The sequence below is a fragment of the Kwoniella mangroviensis genome (genome assembly GCF_000507465.2).
Source record: "Kwoniella mangroviensis CBS 8507 chromosome 1 map unlocalized Ctg01, whole genome shotgun sequence".
Classification (NCBI taxonomy): domain Eukaryota; kingdom Fungi; phylum Basidiomycota; class Tremellomycetes; order Tremellales; family Cryptococcaceae; genus Kwoniella; species Kwoniella mangrovensis.
In genome coordinates, this window is record NW_027062533.1 from 820662 (window position 1) to 838043 (window position 17382).

The 17382-nt window shown below is 46.5% G+C and overlaps 10 protein-coding genes across 10 annotated transcripts; 6 read left to right on the forward strand and 4 right to left on the reverse strand.

The window, feature by feature from the left end:
- On the reverse strand, positions 1–1639 carry I203_100293 (mitochondrial 54S ribosomal uL1m domain-containing protein; the record flags this gene model as incomplete). The annotated part of the gene is made up of 6 exons (XM_019149103.1): positions 1–71; positions 127–250; positions 328–338; positions 399–834; positions 917–1078; positions 1139–1639. The coding sequence occupies 6 exons, from the start codon at positions 1637–1639 to the stop codon at positions 1–3; spliced, it is 1305 nt and encodes a 434-aa protein (XP_019001630.1).
- Positions 1640–2217: 578 nt separating this feature from the next.
- Positions 2218–4587, forward strand: I203_100294 (pyruvate kinase; the record flags this gene model as incomplete). Its single annotated transcript, XM_019149102.1, has 12 exons — positions 2218–2472; positions 2528–2609; positions 2672–2832; positions 2882–2971; positions 3025–3076; positions 3126–3586; positions 3651–3659; positions 3709–3826; positions 3885–4118; positions 4176–4299; positions 4353–4443; positions 4510–4587. The coding sequence occupies 12 exons, from the start codon at positions 2218–2220 to the stop codon at positions 4585–4587; spliced, it is 1755 nt and encodes a 584-aa protein (XP_019001629.1).
- A 481-nt stretch (positions 4588–5068) lies between these two features.
- On the forward strand, positions 5069–6331 carry I203_100295 (uncharacterized protein; the record flags this gene model as incomplete). Its single annotated transcript, XM_019149101.1, has 5 exons — positions 5069–5293; positions 5342–5679; positions 5743–5916; positions 5977–6211; positions 6275–6331. The coding sequence occupies 5 exons, from the start codon at positions 5069–5071 to the stop codon at positions 6329–6331; spliced, it is 1029 nt and encodes a 342-aa protein (XP_019001628.1).
- A 203-nt stretch (positions 6332–6534) lies between these two features.
- I203_100296 (uncharacterized protein) lies at positions 6535–7936 on the forward strand (the record flags this gene model as incomplete). Its single annotated transcript, XM_019149100.1, has 7 exons — positions 6535–6565; positions 6679–6699; positions 6758–6870; positions 6939–7128; positions 7214–7310; positions 7401–7758; positions 7826–7936. 7 exons carry the CDS (start codon positions 6535–6537, stop codon positions 7934–7936), a joined length of 921 nt encoding a protein of 306 aa, XP_019001627.1.
- Positions 7937–8004: 68 nt separating this feature from the next.
- Positions 8005–9037, reverse strand: I203_100297 (uncharacterized protein; the record flags this gene model as incomplete). The annotated part of the gene is made up of 6 exons (XM_065516604.1): positions 8005–8080; positions 8138–8436; positions 8487–8509; positions 8577–8676; positions 8719–8744; positions 8881–9037. 6 exons carry the CDS (start codon positions 9035–9037, stop codon positions 8005–8007), a joined length of 681 nt encoding a protein of 226 aa, XP_065373422.1.
- An 810-nt stretch (positions 9038–9847) lies between these two features.
- I203_100298 (phosphatidylinositide phosphatase) lies at positions 9848–11195 on the reverse strand (the record flags this gene model as incomplete). The annotated part of the gene is made up of 3 exons (XM_065516605.1): positions 9848–9880; positions 9945–10903; positions 10976–11195. The coding sequence occupies 3 exons, from the start codon at positions 11193–11195 to the stop codon at positions 9848–9850; spliced, it is 1212 nt and encodes a 403-aa protein (XP_065373423.1).
- A 193-nt stretch (positions 11196–11388) lies between these two features.
- Positions 11389–12403, forward strand: I203_100299 (uncharacterized protein; the record flags this gene model as incomplete). The annotated part of the gene is made up of 4 exons (XM_019149098.1): positions 11389–11652; positions 11712–11851; positions 11894–12136; positions 12196–12403. The coding sequence occupies 4 exons, from the start codon at positions 11389–11391 to the stop codon at positions 12401–12403; spliced, it is 855 nt and encodes a 284-aa protein (XP_019001625.1).
- A 215-nt stretch (positions 12404–12618) lies between these two features.
- Positions 12619–14139, forward strand: I203_100300 (uncharacterized protein; the record flags this gene model as incomplete). The annotated part of the gene is made up of 3 exons (XM_065516606.1): positions 12619–13094; positions 13264–13819; positions 13876–14139. The coding sequence occupies 3 exons, from the start codon at positions 12619–12621 to the stop codon at positions 14137–14139; spliced, it is 1296 nt and encodes a 431-aa protein (XP_065373424.1).
- A 412-nt stretch (positions 14140–14551) lies between these two features.
- On the forward strand, positions 14552–15388 carry I203_100301 (uncharacterized protein; the record flags this gene model as incomplete). Its single annotated transcript, XM_019149096.2, has 3 exons — positions 14552–15006; positions 15060–15231; positions 15284–15388. The coding sequence occupies 3 exons, from the start codon at positions 14552–14554 to the stop codon at positions 15386–15388; spliced, it is 732 nt and encodes a 243-aa protein (XP_019001623.2).
- A 49-nt stretch (positions 15389–15437) lies between these two features.
- Positions 15438–17124, reverse strand: I203_100302 (eukaryotic translation initiation factor 3 subunit E; the record flags this gene model as incomplete). Its single annotated transcript, XM_065516607.1, has 6 exons — positions 15438–15659; positions 15716–15824; positions 15878–16613; positions 16685–16878; positions 16936–17033; positions 17101–17124. 6 exons carry the CDS (start codon positions 17122–17124, stop codon positions 15438–15440), a joined length of 1383 nt encoding a protein of 460 aa, XP_065373425.1.
- Between the last annotated feature and the right edge of the window lie 258 nt (positions 17125–17382).

The window sequence follows — 17382 nt, forward strand, 5'->3', positions numbered from 1 at the left end:
CTACAAGACATCATTGATCTCGATACTTGGTCCATGGGTGGTTTCTATCCTAGCAGCAGTGATGGAAGATCCTAATAAATCCTTGTCAGCAAACAGTACGTCAATCACATGTTGTGTCATGCTCACCTTTCTTCTTCTTCTTGGCGGCATTCGTAACGGCATCGTCAGTCGTACCTGCTGATTGATTATCCCTGACTGTCTGGATGAAAGATCGGATGTTGTTCTCGATGGAAGGTATTTCAAAATCCATCTATATATGATGAATCAGCATGTCTCAATATCGATACTCAGTATGGGTTTTGAGTATGTATAAATGGTGGAACCTACTCGTGCGACGGCTGAGATCCAAACGTCGTCAGTCCACAAACACTCATGCATACGATCTCACGACGACTTACGAATCCTGACCAACCCCTCCTTATCGGCTCTATATTCCATTCTACCAGCTGCGTCTCTAATCTTTTCAGCCAATTCTTCACCTTCTCCTACCAACCCTCTTTTAGCCACTGGCATCAAACCTTTTGGACCAAGATATCTCGCCAGATTCCTTGTCACCTGAGGCATCATACCGGGAGTGGCCAAACATCTCGTTGGCGAGATCTTACCCGACAGTACCGATTCGAACAACTCTTCTCCACCGACATAAGCTGCACCTGCCTGTTTAGCTAATGTCGACGAAGTTGAACTGGGTTCGGCAAATACCAGGATGGTCTCTGAGGATCGTCGGGGGTCAAGAGGTAAGTGGAAATGTCCTCTGATAGGAAGAGATGATTTGGTTGATTTGGTAGATAGCGTCAATGAATAGGATGATGTGGGATTGGCGATTTCAAGTGCCTGCAGAACCACCAATCCATCAGCGAAAATCATCACAGTTATTTGAGTAATCGATAATTGACTGAAAGGGTATGGGACTCACTCGTAATACTCGGACAGCTTCTGTGGCAGTCATGGCATCTGGGTTAACAAACTTCTTCTTCTTGGTCTGAAGTTTCTGACTTCGAACAGAGGTAGAAGCGGTAGAGGAGAAAGATGCGGAAGCAGCTGGTGAGGAGGCTCGAGTAATCGAGATTGCCGGACGCTAGACACGTAAAAATTCCGTGAATATACATTGAGTGTAAATGAGGGACGATCAACTCACGACAGCTTGAGCTACCGCCTTCCCGGCTTGTCCCCTGATAGCAGCAACACTTGATCCTATCATATTGTCTGTTTCTGCAGAAGATGTACTGGAAGAATTCGAAGTATCACTATCCGAGTTACTGGCTATTCGCTGTTTGTCCTTTTTCTTCTTAGGTTTTACCGGAGCAGGTGCAGGTGTATGTTTCCTATTGAGCCTGTTGTCCCTCGCACGAGCTTGTTCCTCTTTCTGCTTTTTCTGAAATTTGCTATATCTCTTTTCCAGGTGCTTGAAGAGTTTGGCTTGCTGGATGAAATATTCCTCGTAGGGATCTAGGGGATCTGTTTTATCCCTTTTGGGTCTGCTGCGTGGTACTTGCACTTGGGTATCAGAGGTGTCGGGGTTGACCACTGAGCCATGAGATGCCGAGTTGCATGGATCTGTGTCGGAGGTGGTCGAGGTTGAGACTGTTGAGAGAGAAAGTTGACTTTGCGAAGGTGAGAAGGTGTCATGACGTGGCATTGTTGTCAGATCAGTAGTTCTGTTTTGGCGAGATGATTGTGCTAGATGGCCACGTGGGTTTACCTATTGCCGGCGGACTTTGGCTTGTATCTACCACCAATGAAACGTGATCCATCTAAATTGGATTAATTGGGAATCCCTAATCTTTGTTGGGGAGATGGAAAATACCATCGAGACATCCCACAGTGTTATATACACACTTACATAGCTAAGATCACCCGTTATCCACCCTTTGTATCTCTGTTCACCTTTGATATACATACATCCCAACTGAAAAAGAAACAGTGAGTCGAACAGTCTCTCTCGCTGACAGTGGTGGGACTACAGTGGGTGGAGCATGTCATTGGCGACTGGTAGATCCTTTGAAAAGGGGATGATACGATATGAACAAAGCAGAGCAAAGTAAAGCAGATTGACATCATCAGCACGTTGCTGCCAACTCTAATCATGACATGTCTCACAAAGATGAAAAAGCTGACGCTGAATTCTGTCACATTCCCTTTCTTCGCTACCTCTTTGTCCTATCCCATCTCAACATTCCTTTCTTCCCCATATTCACTGCACAACAATCCGTCATCATGCCATTTGCTCTCGGGCATCACCCACCTTCACGACCTCTCACTCCCTCACCACCCAAAAATCAACCTGCCCGTCTGCCATATGACCCAATCCCAATCTCTCGCGAACATAGGTCATCTATCGGAGGTCCACCCAATTTCAACATGACTTCAAGTGCTTTCGTTTCCAACACCCCTACCACCCAGCTTGCCTGGCAAGCGTCTCTCAACACCACATTTAATGAGATGACCCCAGAGCAAAAGTTCTTCAGAAAGGTGTGTTCCATATACATCAATTAAGTTTAGCAGAGCTGACGAACGACACCCACAGACATCCATCATTGCTACCATTGGTCCTAAAACCAACAATGTAGACACCCTCGTCAAGCTCGCTGATGCTGGTATGAACATTGGTATGTCGCATATCTTCAGCTCCTCTGTGCCTGTGCTACATGATGTTCATGATGTCTTCCAGTCCGAATGAACTTCTCCCACGGTTCATACGAATACCACCAATCGGTCATTGACAACGCCCGAGCTGCCGCTGCCAAGAGCCCCAACGGTCGACCATTGGCTATCGCTCTCGACACCAAAGGTCCAGAGATCAGAACTGGTTTGATGAAGGATGACACTGATGTGAGTAAACCTGTACATATCGGATAATAAGGAGCTGACCATTGGGCAGGTCCCTATTGACGCTGGTCACGAGTTCTGGGTTACCACCGACAAGTCCTTCGCTGAATCCGGTACCGCCGAGCAAATTTACATGGACTACGTGAGTGTCATCGGTTGTCAGTATGTGTTTATGACGCTGACAGGTTCTTACAGACCAACCTTCCTAAAGTTACTGCTCCCGGTAAACTCATATATGTTGATGATGGTAGGTTTGAGTCTTATCCGCCAACATATCTAACTGACCTCTCCTATAGGTATCCTCTCCCTCCAAGTCGTTTCAATCGACGGCGAGAAGATCCGAGTCAAGTCCCTCAACTCCGGTACCCTCTCATCTCGAAAGGGTGTCAACCTCCCCAAGACCGCTGTCGACTTACCAGCTCTTTCAGAAAAGGACAAATCAGATTTGGCTTTCGGTGTCAAGAACGGTGTAGACATGATCTTCGCTTCGTTTATCCGATCCGGTAACGATGTCAAAGAAATCAGAAAGGTCCTCGGTACTGAAGGTGCTAACATCAAGATCATCGTCAAGATCGAGAACGAACAAGGTGTCACCAACTTTGATGAGATTTTGAAGGAAACCGATGGTGTCATGGTTGCTAGAGGTGATTTGGGTATCGAGATCCCAGCAAGTCAAGTCTTCATGGCTCAGAAGATGATGATTGCCAAATGTAACGTTGCTGGTAAACCCGTTATCTGTGCTACTCAGATGCTCGAGGTGAGTTTTTATTTCGCATCGAATAGGAATGTAGAATTTAGCTAACTATAGCTCCTTCTCTTAGTCTATGACCGTAAGTTTGGCTTATCATAGATTGTTTGCCTACTAACTCTCCATCTCAGTACAACCCTCGACCTACTCGAGCTGAGGTTTCAGATGTTGCCAACGCCGTCATGGATGGTGCCGACTGTGTCATGCTTTCAGGTGAAACTGCCAAGGGTAAATACCCTATCGAAGCTGGTAAGTCAAATGCTTTTTTGGGAGAAATGAATCACACTGATAATATTTTAATATCCAGTCAAGATGATGGCCGAGACTGCTTACCTCGCCGAGAGAGCTATCGCCTACCCCCACTTATTCGACCAACTCCGAAGTCTCACCCCTCGACCTACCGAGACTGCCGAGACTCTTGCTCTGTCCGCCGTCGCTGCTGCCATTGAGCAAGACGCCGGAGCCATCATCGTATTGTCGACCAGTGGTGTTTCCGCTAGACTTCTCTCCAAGTACAGACCTGAATGCCCTATCATCTGTGGTAAGTTTGACTGGCAATCATCAGAAATGTATGGTAAGCTAAGATGTAACAACCTAGTCACTCGAAACCAACAAACTGCCCGACAACTTCACTTGTCTCGAGGAGTGTACCCCGTATGGTACCCCGAGCCTCGAGGTATCCCCGGTGACAAATGGCAAATCGACGTTGACAACCGAATCAGGTGGGTCATGTCAACGCAACAAACATCGTATATATGCTGATATCCGATTCCAGATATGGTCTCCGAGTTGCCCTTCAGCTTGCTATCGTCAAGCCAGAGGCTACGGTCATGGCTGTCCAAGGATGGAAAGGTGGTCTCGGTCACGTGAGTGATTTTAAAGTCATCAAATGGCTGCGACGTCTTGCTGATGTTATATACTGTTTGATATAGACCAACACCCTCCGAATCCTCAGCGTTCCCGCTGATCCCGCGGACCTCGACCTCCACTCCATCGACAGAGAAGATTAGATGGTTTTTTGGGCGTGTAGGCAAATATAAGTTGGAAAGTCTCATCACCTCAATACAAAGATACTCAGGACCAAAAAGGAACACAACTTGCTGCTGGTCTTTCGAAAGTTTCGTTTCCATTTGGAGCAGCAATAGATATTCCTGATATTGAGTATGAATAAACGTATTTGTAAATACCGAAACGTCCATATATGGTGTTTGACCACTTGTGGGATCGTCTGTCCACTCAAGCGATTCGGTTAGCAAGCATTCTTGCAGACAGTCTCTAAGAGAAAGGCAAGTGAGGGCAAGATGATGTAGATGAAGAGGTCTGCCACATGGAGGGTGTGATATCATGATGTTAATGTGGGTACCTCGGCAGTCCAATTAAGCGAGATCTACGACAACACTACTGTCACTGTTATCTCCCAACCTTCATCATACTATTGCATCGTGCCCTCTCGACAGTACAGTCAAGCCAAATATACAACATTGTTGAATCATGACCAAAAGCAACATCCGTGTGGCAATCGCCCAAACAGCTCCTATCGTTGCGCCGGAAGGTCCAGCCAAATTAGAAAAACCTCATTCGACTTCCCCTTTCTCCACCATTGATCAGAATCTCATTGACGTTATAAGCTATGTCGAAAGAGCTGCCGCACAGAGAGCCGAGGTGGTGATCTTTCCAGAGTACTTCTTGCAAGGTATAGTGAACCAGAATAGACAGGTGAGTTTGACTAATGACCCATGACATGTGAGCTGATTGATCAATCAGTATCTCACATTCCCTTCCAAACATTTATTAACATTCCTGCGAGATCTCGCCAAGACAAATCGAATCGCTCTCTGTGGGACTATCGTACATGGTAAGAGGGAGGAAGGTGCTGCTCCCATCCCCTCATCATCTCCATTCTCTCATATACCACTTCATACCAGTCATAAATCACCGATCATAAGTCCAGCTCAATTAGAATGGGGGAAATACCTCGAAGCTCATCCTCTATCGACCGAGGAAAGTGCTCAGCCTACACTGTATAATACCGCTTTCTTCATTGATGATCAGGGAGAGATAGTTGGAGAGTATACTAAGAAAAACTTATGGCATCCTGAGAGGTGAGTGCCATGGCTTCGTATCACTGGGCTTGGCTGAGAGTGGACTGAAAAAATATGCAATAGGGATTACATCACACCGGGAGAAGATGATCATAAAGTATTTGAGACGAAATGGGGTAAAATAGGAATGATGATTTGCTGGGATATGTCTCATCCATCTCATGCTCAGGAACTAGCCAGTCAAGGTGCGGATATCATCTTCGCTCCTACGTTCTGGTATGCTACCGATAGCGAACCGTGAGAGATCTCACAATGAAGTATTGTTACATACGATGATTGACGATCCCTTTTTCATAGGACTATACATAAATATCAACATGATCCTCAATACGAGCATAACATGGTTCAATCTCTCTGTTTCGCACGATGTGCAGAGACGGAAACGGTATGGGTGATGTGTAATGCTGGCGGGGATCCTCTTGAGGGGTTCATGGGTGGGAGTGGTGTCTGGGTGCCCCTTCGAGGAAAGGTAGCGAGCTGTGAAGTTGGACCAAAGCTCGAGGTGGTGGATATCGATTTAGGTGTTTTGAAGGTGAGTTCGGGTGTCTACCAATAGAATATTCCCAAGCTGACGTTTATGCCATCTATGACGTAGGACTCAAGAGAGCTGTACAAGATCAGGGAAGATGCTGCCAAAAGACTGTGTACATGAGTATTTGATACTCGGTGATCGTAATTAGGTCTCATGCATGACATATGACAACTTATTGACTCTCCCACTGATTACTCATCGAAGCTGATTCTGACATACCAATAACGAGACATTCTGAATGAGAATTACCTGAAATGGCAATTCGGCGAGAAACCTCGGCGATCATTTGAGTTGATCGGGCGTTGCGAATCAGATGTCCGATCATGCTGAAGGACGTCTTGTTGGTAACGATGGGTAGGTTTTTCCCATTGATGACAAAGAGATGGGATTTTTATCATGACAAAGATTATGCTTGTGACGTGAACATGCTGACATGACAATAATCATGATAAGATATAAATAGTTAGCTTCGAGGTGGAGAACGAAATGTATGTCAACCCAACAACAGATCACCAGAACATACTGAATCATATTCAAGGGCAACAGTCTCAACTTCAACACAGACGCATACGAAAGAAACGAAATTCTCCAATGTGTCTGCCAAACAAACTATCCTCGTCTTCGGTGCTACAGGTAAACAAGGCTCAGCCACTATCAAGGTATGTCAATGAACCGTGACGTCAACCAATTTGAGGCTACACTGATATTCGATAATCCTTCGTTTCAGGCCTTGGACCAAACCAAATTTAAGATCCTTGCTGTCACTCCAGATGCCTCTAGCGAGAAAGCCAAAGCAATAGGTGTAGACCTGATAGAAGGCTCTCTTGAGAATCCCGAGAGTCTATTTGACAAAGAGCCAATTCATGGTGTTCTTTTGGTTCTCGCCAATACAGATCCGGAAGGTCACTTACAAGAAGGTCAGTTGAATGATTTCCTTTGACTGTCCTTTCTACCTCGGTGAAAATGGCTCATGTGTTAAAATCTTTTGGATTGGACTTGTAGGTCTTGCTATTGTCAATGCTGCTGCCAAACATGGTGTCAAGCATTTCGTATACTCTAATGGTGATTATTGTGGAAGATCAGATACAGGTATTCCCTTGTGAGTTGAGAAGTTCACACCCACATACACAAACCTCGGATGGAAGGTTCCGTCAGATTAGCTTACTGTGCATCTACTCCGTGACGATAGCTTCGAAGCTAAGCGAAAGATCGAAAATGCAGTTAAAGCTCAATCTTTCCAATGGACAATTCTAGGTCCAGTAGGATTCATGGAAAATTTCTACTGGCCACTTTATCTAGATCAAGTATCGACCACCTGGAAACAGTCCCCTCATCCGACTTACAAAGTTATTGCTACTTCTGATATCGGTAAGATCGCTGCAGAGGTTTTCGCCAACCCCGATCGATTTGAGGGCAAGAAAATCAACATCGTAGGAGACGAGTTGACTCCTGATGAAATCATCAGTATCTGGAAGGAAGTCACCGGTCAGACTTTACAAGCTGAGGAAACGCCCGTGTTTCCCCCTTTTATTGCTCCTGCTTTCAAGGTCAGTCGGCTATCACATGATAGAAATACGGAAAGTAGCTAACGTCAACCTTCTTCACCATATTCAGTTCTTCGATGATAATCAGTTCGAAGCTGATGTGTCGGAGAACAAAAAACTCTTCCCTTTCCTCACCGACTTCAAATCCTGGTTACAACAAACTCCTTTCGCCAAGAAGTAGAGGGCGATTGACTGTACTGTATCGTCAATATGCATGTTTCGTATAGCACAACAACGCAAGAATCTCGCTCATAACCATAAAAATCGTTTAAAGGCATAATCCATTTTATCCAAAATTGAAGTCGCCGATTCAGCTTCCGCTAAACTATGTTCATGAATCATGTATCAGCCAGTGCTGATCTACGCTTACTACTGTACTCACCTTACGATATCCTTTTCTACGATAAGCTCTTCATCTTTACAGGCTTCTGCAATCTGCTTTACGGCATTATTGACCGACTCTTGACATGTGCCTTCGTCACTTGTATGACCTGGTATAGCTTTGAAAGCGTAAAACTCAGTCACATCTGGGTCAATGAGCGCATGCTTCACTGAAGGCTTAGGTGTTCCAGGTGTAGGTGCACTATCTTGAGGTACCGAGAGGAGCTTGTTTCTTAACGAGTAAGTGCTATAACGTGTTGATTCATCGGTCGGCGAGAAGTTTACGAGGAAACCGTAATTCTGCAGACTAGAAATCAGCGATGTACCTTGTCAAGTTAAGGATGACTCACTTCTTTTGGATCACGACTAGCTTCTTGTAGCGTAGATAGGATATATGCACCTGAATTTATCAGCATAGACCTTTATAGGAAGGGACATACCTTTTTGAATCGATGTGATCGATTTCACAGGGATTCGTGTAAATTCCATGACCTTTTCGAGCGAATAGTTAAAGGAAACGACATATATCGCCTCACGTGTCTGTGCAGTGCATCAGCGGAGGTACTCGTATATGCAACTCACCAGAAGAAGAACCTTTTCCTCTAAACCTGGGCTGATCTTCACACTTCTAGCATCCGGAGAAAGTAGGGTCCATCCATTGATCCTTTCCTCACCATCGTTCAACACCCGCGCGGAACAAGTTTCGACTGACATCAGCGAAGCTCAAAATAGATATAAACTCACTCGCGACCGATCGTATTCGAGAAAGCTTGACAACGCTTGCAGCGTCGGTGCTATTCAATGTCTGCAGGAATTCGCTAAAGACGGATAGATTTCGATGACCAAGGAGGAAGGAGATGACGGCTTGCGCGAAGAAGTCGGATACGGCTCCATAGAACATTCGACTGATCGAGCTTACACCGTCGTGAAGCTATATCTCAGCAAGGTCCTCATTTGGTGGGAACTCACCATTCCGCTGAAATCCCTCTTTCCCGTCCTCACAAAGTCTCCTTTCAGCGCCGAGGTATGCGCATAGCACAAACTGATCGTATCTCCGTTGTTTGCCCAGACTACCTGTCAGCGAGAACTACGTTGGTGGTCACTCACTATCATTGAATATGTTCTCTATGATGGACCCCTCAGCCTTCAGTCCCAGTTGGGTAAGCATGTTTGTCAGAACCCTTCTGGCTAACGCCGATTGAACCACGTTGGTACGATCAAGACAATCGATGCAGCTAATTGTCAGCGTGGGCTACATGGTGGACTACTTACTTTGTCCTAAATGCTCCTTCCTGTTCTCTGATCGCTTCACCTTGAAGCGTCCACAAGTACCCCATACCACCAAGATCCACCGAATCCACCAGCTCCGATATATTCTCCCATTTCATGCCATGACATTTCGCGTGGAAGTCGAAAGGAACATATCTGATTGTCAGCGGGGATCAAAACGGTAAGACTCACTTGATGTCACTTCTTTCGAGAGAATCTACTAAATCTCGATACCCATTCGTAACCACACCTTCTTTTCCTTCTTGTTCTGACAGATTGATGATGGTCTGGCAATCAGCTCAAGTGTACTATGATAAAACTCACTATTGGACCATATCGAGATGTCAAGTCGTTGAAATGCAAAGTAGCTACCGCATAAGTTTGGTCGACGGGTTCGTTGAGTACAGGAGGCGGTTTCATCGAATACGGCGATTGAGACCACCTAAGAGGAATGGATCCTCGTACTTGCACAAAGCTGAACAGGGATGATTTCCCCTCGACCTGAATCTTAGCATTGGCATCGGACGTTTGGTACTCACCTTAGCTCGTACGATCATCTCTGTTTCAACCATATTTGCCACATGGCCTTCATCGTCGATCCCTCGTCTCTGATATCTAAGACCTGCTCTATCTCTACTACGCCTTGAGATGACTACAAGATCTAATGGTACGGCTCCAAGCGACTTTTCGGGTTCTAAAGGATTAGGAGGTATAGGGATGGTGAAAGATGCTGATTGTACCCAGCCCTGCATCATCGGTATGACATAAGCATGTAAACCCAGATCGATAAAGTCTTTCATGAGGTATTCGTTCCAGAAGAAACGTCGATCCGTTCTTCGCCAGAGCGGCACTTGCATATCTGGTTCGACAAAGTCATCCTCGCATAAGTTGTGTCGCGGTAAGGTACTTGAAGGTGAAGGGGGAAAGAGGGAACCTTCTCTAGGGATAAGATGGGTCAAGGCGGTGTGAGAAGCATTGCGCTGAGCGAGTATCTTTCGCTTGTGCTGTAGTGAATGTGTCAGGTCGAAATCGTATGAGAAGAAGAATCCATTACTAAATTCGCGAATGATCTGTCGAACGATCTTCGCCTCGAGCTCTTCTCGCTGTGGTGGATCGTCCGGCAAGGTTTCATTCGTCTTCGGGTCGTTTGGCTGTTTCTTACGTAGCTTTGGCATGAACTTGGTCCATTCTCGTGTTTTGGATGGTAAGGGAGTTTCATCTGCTTCTGGAATTTCATCATCATCATCCGATGAACTCTCTTCTGATCCCCCTTTAGCTGTGTTCGCTGCACTTCGGAGAGGAAGGGTTATACTCCATCGTGATTTTGCTGTTGGTTGACGAGATATCTGTATATCCAGTAATTTCTTATGAGCTTTGAGAGCGATCTCATGGTTGAGAGGGATAGCATGTATATCTTCCAGGGTGAAAACCTCATGAGAGCTTGTAGCTTCATTTCGAGACTCATCGTGAACGTCGTGACAAGGGAATAAGGGGGTTGCTAGGCGAGGTAGGAATACGAGGAGATACGATGCTACGATGTTAGCGATGTACACGAGCAAATCTCACTCACTTTCCCATAGCCTAACTATTCCTAGGACACCACCGAGCACCACTTCTCCTGGTTCGCAATCGATAGTCTCCACTTTGCCTTTGACTCCCCATCTGATCAACACACCCTCTCCACTCTCTGGCGCGAGCGCGACACCATCATCCGTGATCGCTAGCTTGATTTGACGATGTATTCGAGGTGGTAGCGGTGGGACAGTGAATCTAGGAGGTAATGCTGTCATCGCTTGCGGTGTCTATAGGATAATATGTACAAAGTATAGTAACCGAATCAAGACAGCTGAAAGGAGAAGACTTGAAAAATGAGATGTTTGTTGATGGGATCACCTCCACTCATCGTGTGACGTCGTATAAATACTGCATACTTAATTTGCAGTAAACCACTCCTAATGTATGAATACATACAATCCACTCAAAATGCCTTCTGTATCACTCCAGCAGCTACGGAAGGTCTATGATATCCTTGCAGAGAGGGAATATATCAGACTGCGGACAAGTCAGGTGCCTCGACCATCTGCAGAACAAGCATTTTACTCGGTCCGTAATTCGCTAAGTCACAGAGCAGACAATCGGTATTCCAACATCCTAGCGTACGATCGTACAGCCGTATCTGTCGAGGGCGGATATATCAATGCGAATGTAGTGACAGATGGGAAAGGTGGTGAATGGATAGCTGCTCAGGTGGGCGACAACCAGATACTCATGTCTGTATTGTATGATTCGCTTATGCTCCTTTTCAGGCTCCCCTACCTCGGACGTTTGATACCTTCTTTCGCGCTCTGTATCTAGGCTCAGCCACGGGTAGAAGGTCAGATAATGCTATCTTGGTGCAATTGACAGGATGGGAGGAGAGGGGTATGCTAAAGGCAAATCCATATATGTGAGTAGGAGCTTAGCAACGACATTGGCTGATGACATACAGGAATCACGTAATGGACCACCTCCCGCTCAAGATCGAAAATCAGCAGCGACGAGACGAGATCTCATGCGATGTCACTGAGATACTTCTTGGCGCAGACAGGCCCGTCAAAGTGCATCATTACCATTTTGACTCATGGCCTGATCACGGAGTACCTCAGGGTCGAGGCGTGGAAGCTCTGAGTAAGTTGGTTGATGAGATACAACAAAGGAAGGATAGTCTAGGGTGTGAAGTATGGGTCCATTGGTGAGCTGTTTGCTTCCTGCCCCATATACATGGTTGCTGATAGTCATGATTGTCATCAGCTCGGCCGGAGTCGGAAGGACGGGTACTTTCATTGCTCTATCATCTCTCCGGCAGCCTGGTCTACCGAAACATTCATCGCCACTTGGTCCGCTTCCCGAAGAACTCTCAGAGGATATAGTAGCCCATACTGTGGATGTGATCCGGGAGTGTCGTGGTATATTGGTGCAGACACCTGAGCAGCTGGGGTTGGTCTACGAGATGCAGTAGAGGGTACTTTCCCACGGTGTGATGTGTTTGTCTTACTGTATGATAATATCGATATTACCCGAGGTTTGATTCGTTCCTCGTTGTAAACCGGAGGACAACTTGGCAATCTCAGATTCACAATCACCAAATTATTTCTTGTATCTTGCATCAATTTGTCTGATCCCAAAACACCCAGATAGCCCTTGCCCATCTCACCTCCCGTCCACTTCTCAACAATGGCTTCGGCTGGTCTCCCAAGAGGACTTTGGGGCGCTGCACGATCTCAGTTCACTCCCATCGCTCCCAGATCGTCGATCGCCCCCATCGCCTCTCCCTCCACCCTCCGTGCATTCTCCTCCTCATCCGTCCAGTCACTTCGAAATGTCAATGCCAGACCACAGCCATTCAAATTACCATATTTCACTCCTTCTGCCAGATCAACATTCTTCTATCCATCATACGGCTTCACTTTCCCTCGTTCAGTGACAACTGCTCCCTCTCTACCCGAAATACCTCGCTCCTTACCTTACTGGCTATACGGTTGTTCCGCTTTAGTGTTTGGCATCGTGGTGGTCGGTGGTGTCACCCGTCTGACGGAATCCGGTCTCAGCATAGTGGAATGGCAACCTTTCAAAGGTGTGATTCCTCCTATCACAGCTGCAGAATGGGACGCTGAATGGGAGAAGTACCGTGTATCTCCAGAGGGTGTTATGTGAGTTCTACTATGCACGCGGACTATGCTGATCTTTTAGGATGAACTCGAAAATGGATATACACGAATTTAAGAAGATCTTCTATATGGAATGGGCACATCGTATAGCTGGACGAGCTCTCGGTTTAATGTAAGTTACTACTCTTATGGTCCCATGACTGATGAACAGATTTGTCATTCCCGCTGCCTACTACGTGGCTCGATATAAACTCCCTCGACCCATACCCGCCAAACTCGCCCTTATTGGACTCGGTATCGGGTTCCAAGGTTTCCTCGGCTGGTGGATGGTTAAATCAGGTTTAGATCAAGAAATTGTCGAGACGAATTCTGTTCCTCGAGTATCTCAGTATCGACTTGCCGCTCACTTGACTGCCGCTTTCCTGCTCTACCTTGGTATGCTCTCGACAGCTATCGGTATACAGCGTGATGTCAAACTGTTCAACAATCCCAGCATCGTCTCTCAGCTATCCTTGCCTTCTGTCAAGAAATTCCGTGGTATGGTTCATGGCGCGGGTATGATGGTTTTTCTCACCGCTGTCACTGGTGCATTCGTCGCTGGTCTAGATGCTGGGTTGGTCTACAATGAATGGCCATTGATGGGCGGTCGGATTATGCCTCCTACGGATGAACTCCTGGACGAGCATTACACCAGAGGTGGTACTAAATCTATTTGGAGGAATTTCTTGGAGAACCCCGTCACTGCTCAATTCGATCACCGTATGCTGGTGAGTCGAGCAAAACGTTGAACGAGCAATAATGTTATACTGACATTCATATACAGGCATACACCACATTCGGTCTAGTCGTCTCTCTACCATTCGTTGCTCGAAAGTTGCCTTTCGCTTCTACACGCCGTTTGGCTGGTTTGACTGCAGCTGCAGCGGTCACCCAGGTTACACTAGGTATAACAACCCTCCTTTATTTGGTTCCCATACCCCTCGCCGCCATGCATCAAGCGGGCAGTGTAGTTCTTCTGACTTGTATCATGGCTCTCGGTGGTTCTTTGAGGCGTCCGAGTCGGATGCTCAAATATCTACGTAAATAGATAGTAGTCGATTCGCACCAACAATTTGTATTATACCCATTGCATGCATTCCCCACTTTTCACAGAAACAGTTGCGATCACCACATGCATCTTCAAGCTGTATTTGGAGATTGATCATCCATGTACTTCTCGCAGAGTCAGCGGGACGTCATGGCGAATGGAAGGTGCATACCCCTTAATTACCTGGATTACAGATTTTGTAATCGGCATCACAAATCTGAATACAAAACTTGCAGCAGGATTGTAATGGACATTACAAACCACGAAATTTCAGTTGCTCGTAACGTTTTTCATCATTCGTTCATTCGTTCATTCTTTCATCCTCCATCCCTTTTACGACATTATACATTCATTCCATACTTACTGCATCTTGAAACGACCCCGTCACCTGTCATAGTCCCCACAAGACACCATGGGCAGATCTAAACCCCGTACCAACAAGCGACCTCCTCCTAAATCCCGCCTTCCAACGACTTTACCAGCATTACCATACCCTAATTCCGAACCCTCTGAATCCACTTTCTCAACTGCTCTTTCCAACTGGTCTGCCAATGCTCTTGGTCGACTCGACAACATACCCAAACTCACACAATCCCAGCTCACAGCACTCACGGGTGCAGCTGCCGGCATCGGCGAGGCCAATTTCCTAGCAAACCCTGCCAACATCCCTCCACAGTCTTACAATCCCAATTTACCGATCGATCTCCCAGCAAGTCTCGCTGCTCTATTCGAGGCAAAACTCACGCTAGATAGGGAGAAGGCAAAGCTGCTGAGGATGCAGCAAGAGCTAAAAGGCCAGAAGGAGGAACAGGAGCGTCCAAAGGGGAAAGCGGTAGCTGTAGTAGAGGAGGAATGCACTTGCGGAAGGTGAGTGAGATGCTTCCCTCAAAAAGAATGTAACTGATTCCATCTTACTGTAGGAGCCACTCATACCCACCTTCTGAGCATTCCGAATGTGAATACGAGTGCGAGGAAGATTGCGATTGCGATTGCCATTCGTATATCGACGAGTACGATCATACCTGTGATCACGAGTATGACGAACAGGAGGATCCACCGAAAAGACCTTTGGCAGAAGATCCGGAGAGACTAGTAGGTGTATCCTCTGGCAATTAAAAGACAGTGCTGACGGTATGACACTTAGGATGAGACAGTGCGGGAGCTTTTCAATTGGATAAAAGCTGTTGTATGGACAATAGAACAAGCTGCGATAGTATCAGGACGGCGGAACTGGAGTCAACCGAAATGATATATATATTATATGCTATGTACATGTGCATGATCTCTATGTGAAAAGACTAAGCTGCAGTCTCCTCCCTGGCTGGTGCTCCACCTCGAGTTCTTCCACCTCGTCCACCTCTACCACCACGGTCCCCTCGCTCCCCTCGTTCGCCTCGAGAATCTCCTGCACTACTTTGCATGGCAAATTGAATGGCTTGAGATCGGAAAGCAAGCCCTCTCGTGGTTTCGATGAGAGTAGCTGTTGGCGTAGCATGTGGTCGAGTGATGTGAAGCATGTTCTGCAGAAGGCCAGGTCAGCGATGTTGTCACATCGATCATGGAATGAGATGCTCACCTCCTTCAGATCGATCTTGGCCTCTACTCCCATTCGTGAATCTCTAATCAAGTTGACAATCCATTTCTCACCCTCCTCATTAGTCAAATTGAGTGTCTTGGACAATTCACTAAGTACAGAGTCAGTCTATGACCGACATGTTATAGTGTCACAAGCACTTACCCGATATCTATCCTTCGATGTATCCTGCAGAAAACCTCACTTATCAACCATCTAGCATTCTCCACAAATTCATCCGCGAATCCCGAGAGGAAGAAATCCGATCGTACGACACTCTCCGCTACTGTCAAACGTTTCTGAGCTTGATTGAGGTCGAAGTCAACAAACAAATCCTTCAGGAACCCGGTAACTGGATCAGAGTATTGATATTCCTCCATCTGAACGATTTTGGTCAATTCCTTGACATGATCTCGGTTTCCTCGGGTACCAGCGGGTTTGGGCGCTCGACGTGAGATGATGGCAGCGGCGACGAGGTACCGGAGGAGGTGAGGGCATGACGTCTGTATCGTGTTGAGGTAGGCGGGGGAGAGGAACATGTCGAGTAATCCTTGACAACCTTGACCTTCGCCTAGGTTGAAGAAGACGAACAGTGACCAGTGGAGTAACCATGTTCTAGCTTGTAGCTGAGCCAAAGGTTTGGCCATTGATGTTCCGTGAGGGTTGTCGATAGCATCTCGTAAATCTTTTATCTCCACCAAAGCAGCCTCCCATTCTCCTGACAAGATATTGGACGATAATTTACCCCAGTGAGCGGAAATGTTGAGATCAAGGGAAGGAGAGAATATCAAAAAGTGGTAAAGGAAGTTGGCAGCAGGAGCATAAGCACCGAGTGTGTATTGATATTGACCAAAGTGGTACAATGCGTTGATTTGATCGATATCAATCTGTCTGTCAGCAACTGCGAATAAGGTTATTCACTCACGTTATATTCTGATCTCAGCAAATCCAGATTCTTATCCTTGTCCACACCACTTCTCAACTTGGCAACAGCATCCGGATCCTCTATCACCTTCATCACTGGTTGGGCCTTCTCCTGCAATTCCTGGTATTTGGCTGTGGCTTCTTCTCTCAGTTTGGCGAAGTCCCTTGATTCTCCTGTCTTAGCTTGCTCATGTAACTGTTCAACGTAGTCGACCATATTGGTCCCTTTGACGAGGTCATACCTACAATGGGATGATATAAGCGAGATAGCGATTGACAGATGAACGATGAGCACTTACTGAGCTTTAGCTAATTGCTCAGCAGGGAAGATGGCGATATCTGAAAGGTGATTGAGGAGGGGGATGGCAAGATGTCGGTCGAGGTGAGGGATGAGTTTCTACAAAGATCATCAACAGCGCATCAGCGTAAACGCACACCAGGCAAGGTCAGGCTGATTGACTAACTTGTGTGAGGTCGTATTCGGCCATTTTGAACGGTGTCGAGATGCCTTGGATTTGAGACGAGTATTTGAGAGAAGAAAGAGGGTGATCTGCAGCGCAAGACGTCTGCTTTTTGGGAGTTTGCTGATCAAAGTGCAGCCGGCCGCACTCTACTGGGCGTATGTGGTAAGGGCGATGATGACGGTGAGGATGATAGCGAACGAGGCTGTCAAGGATGGACTATTGATGATAATTGACCCTTCAGTCCATCTAACGCTGAGAACGATGAACGACGAGAAATCCCAG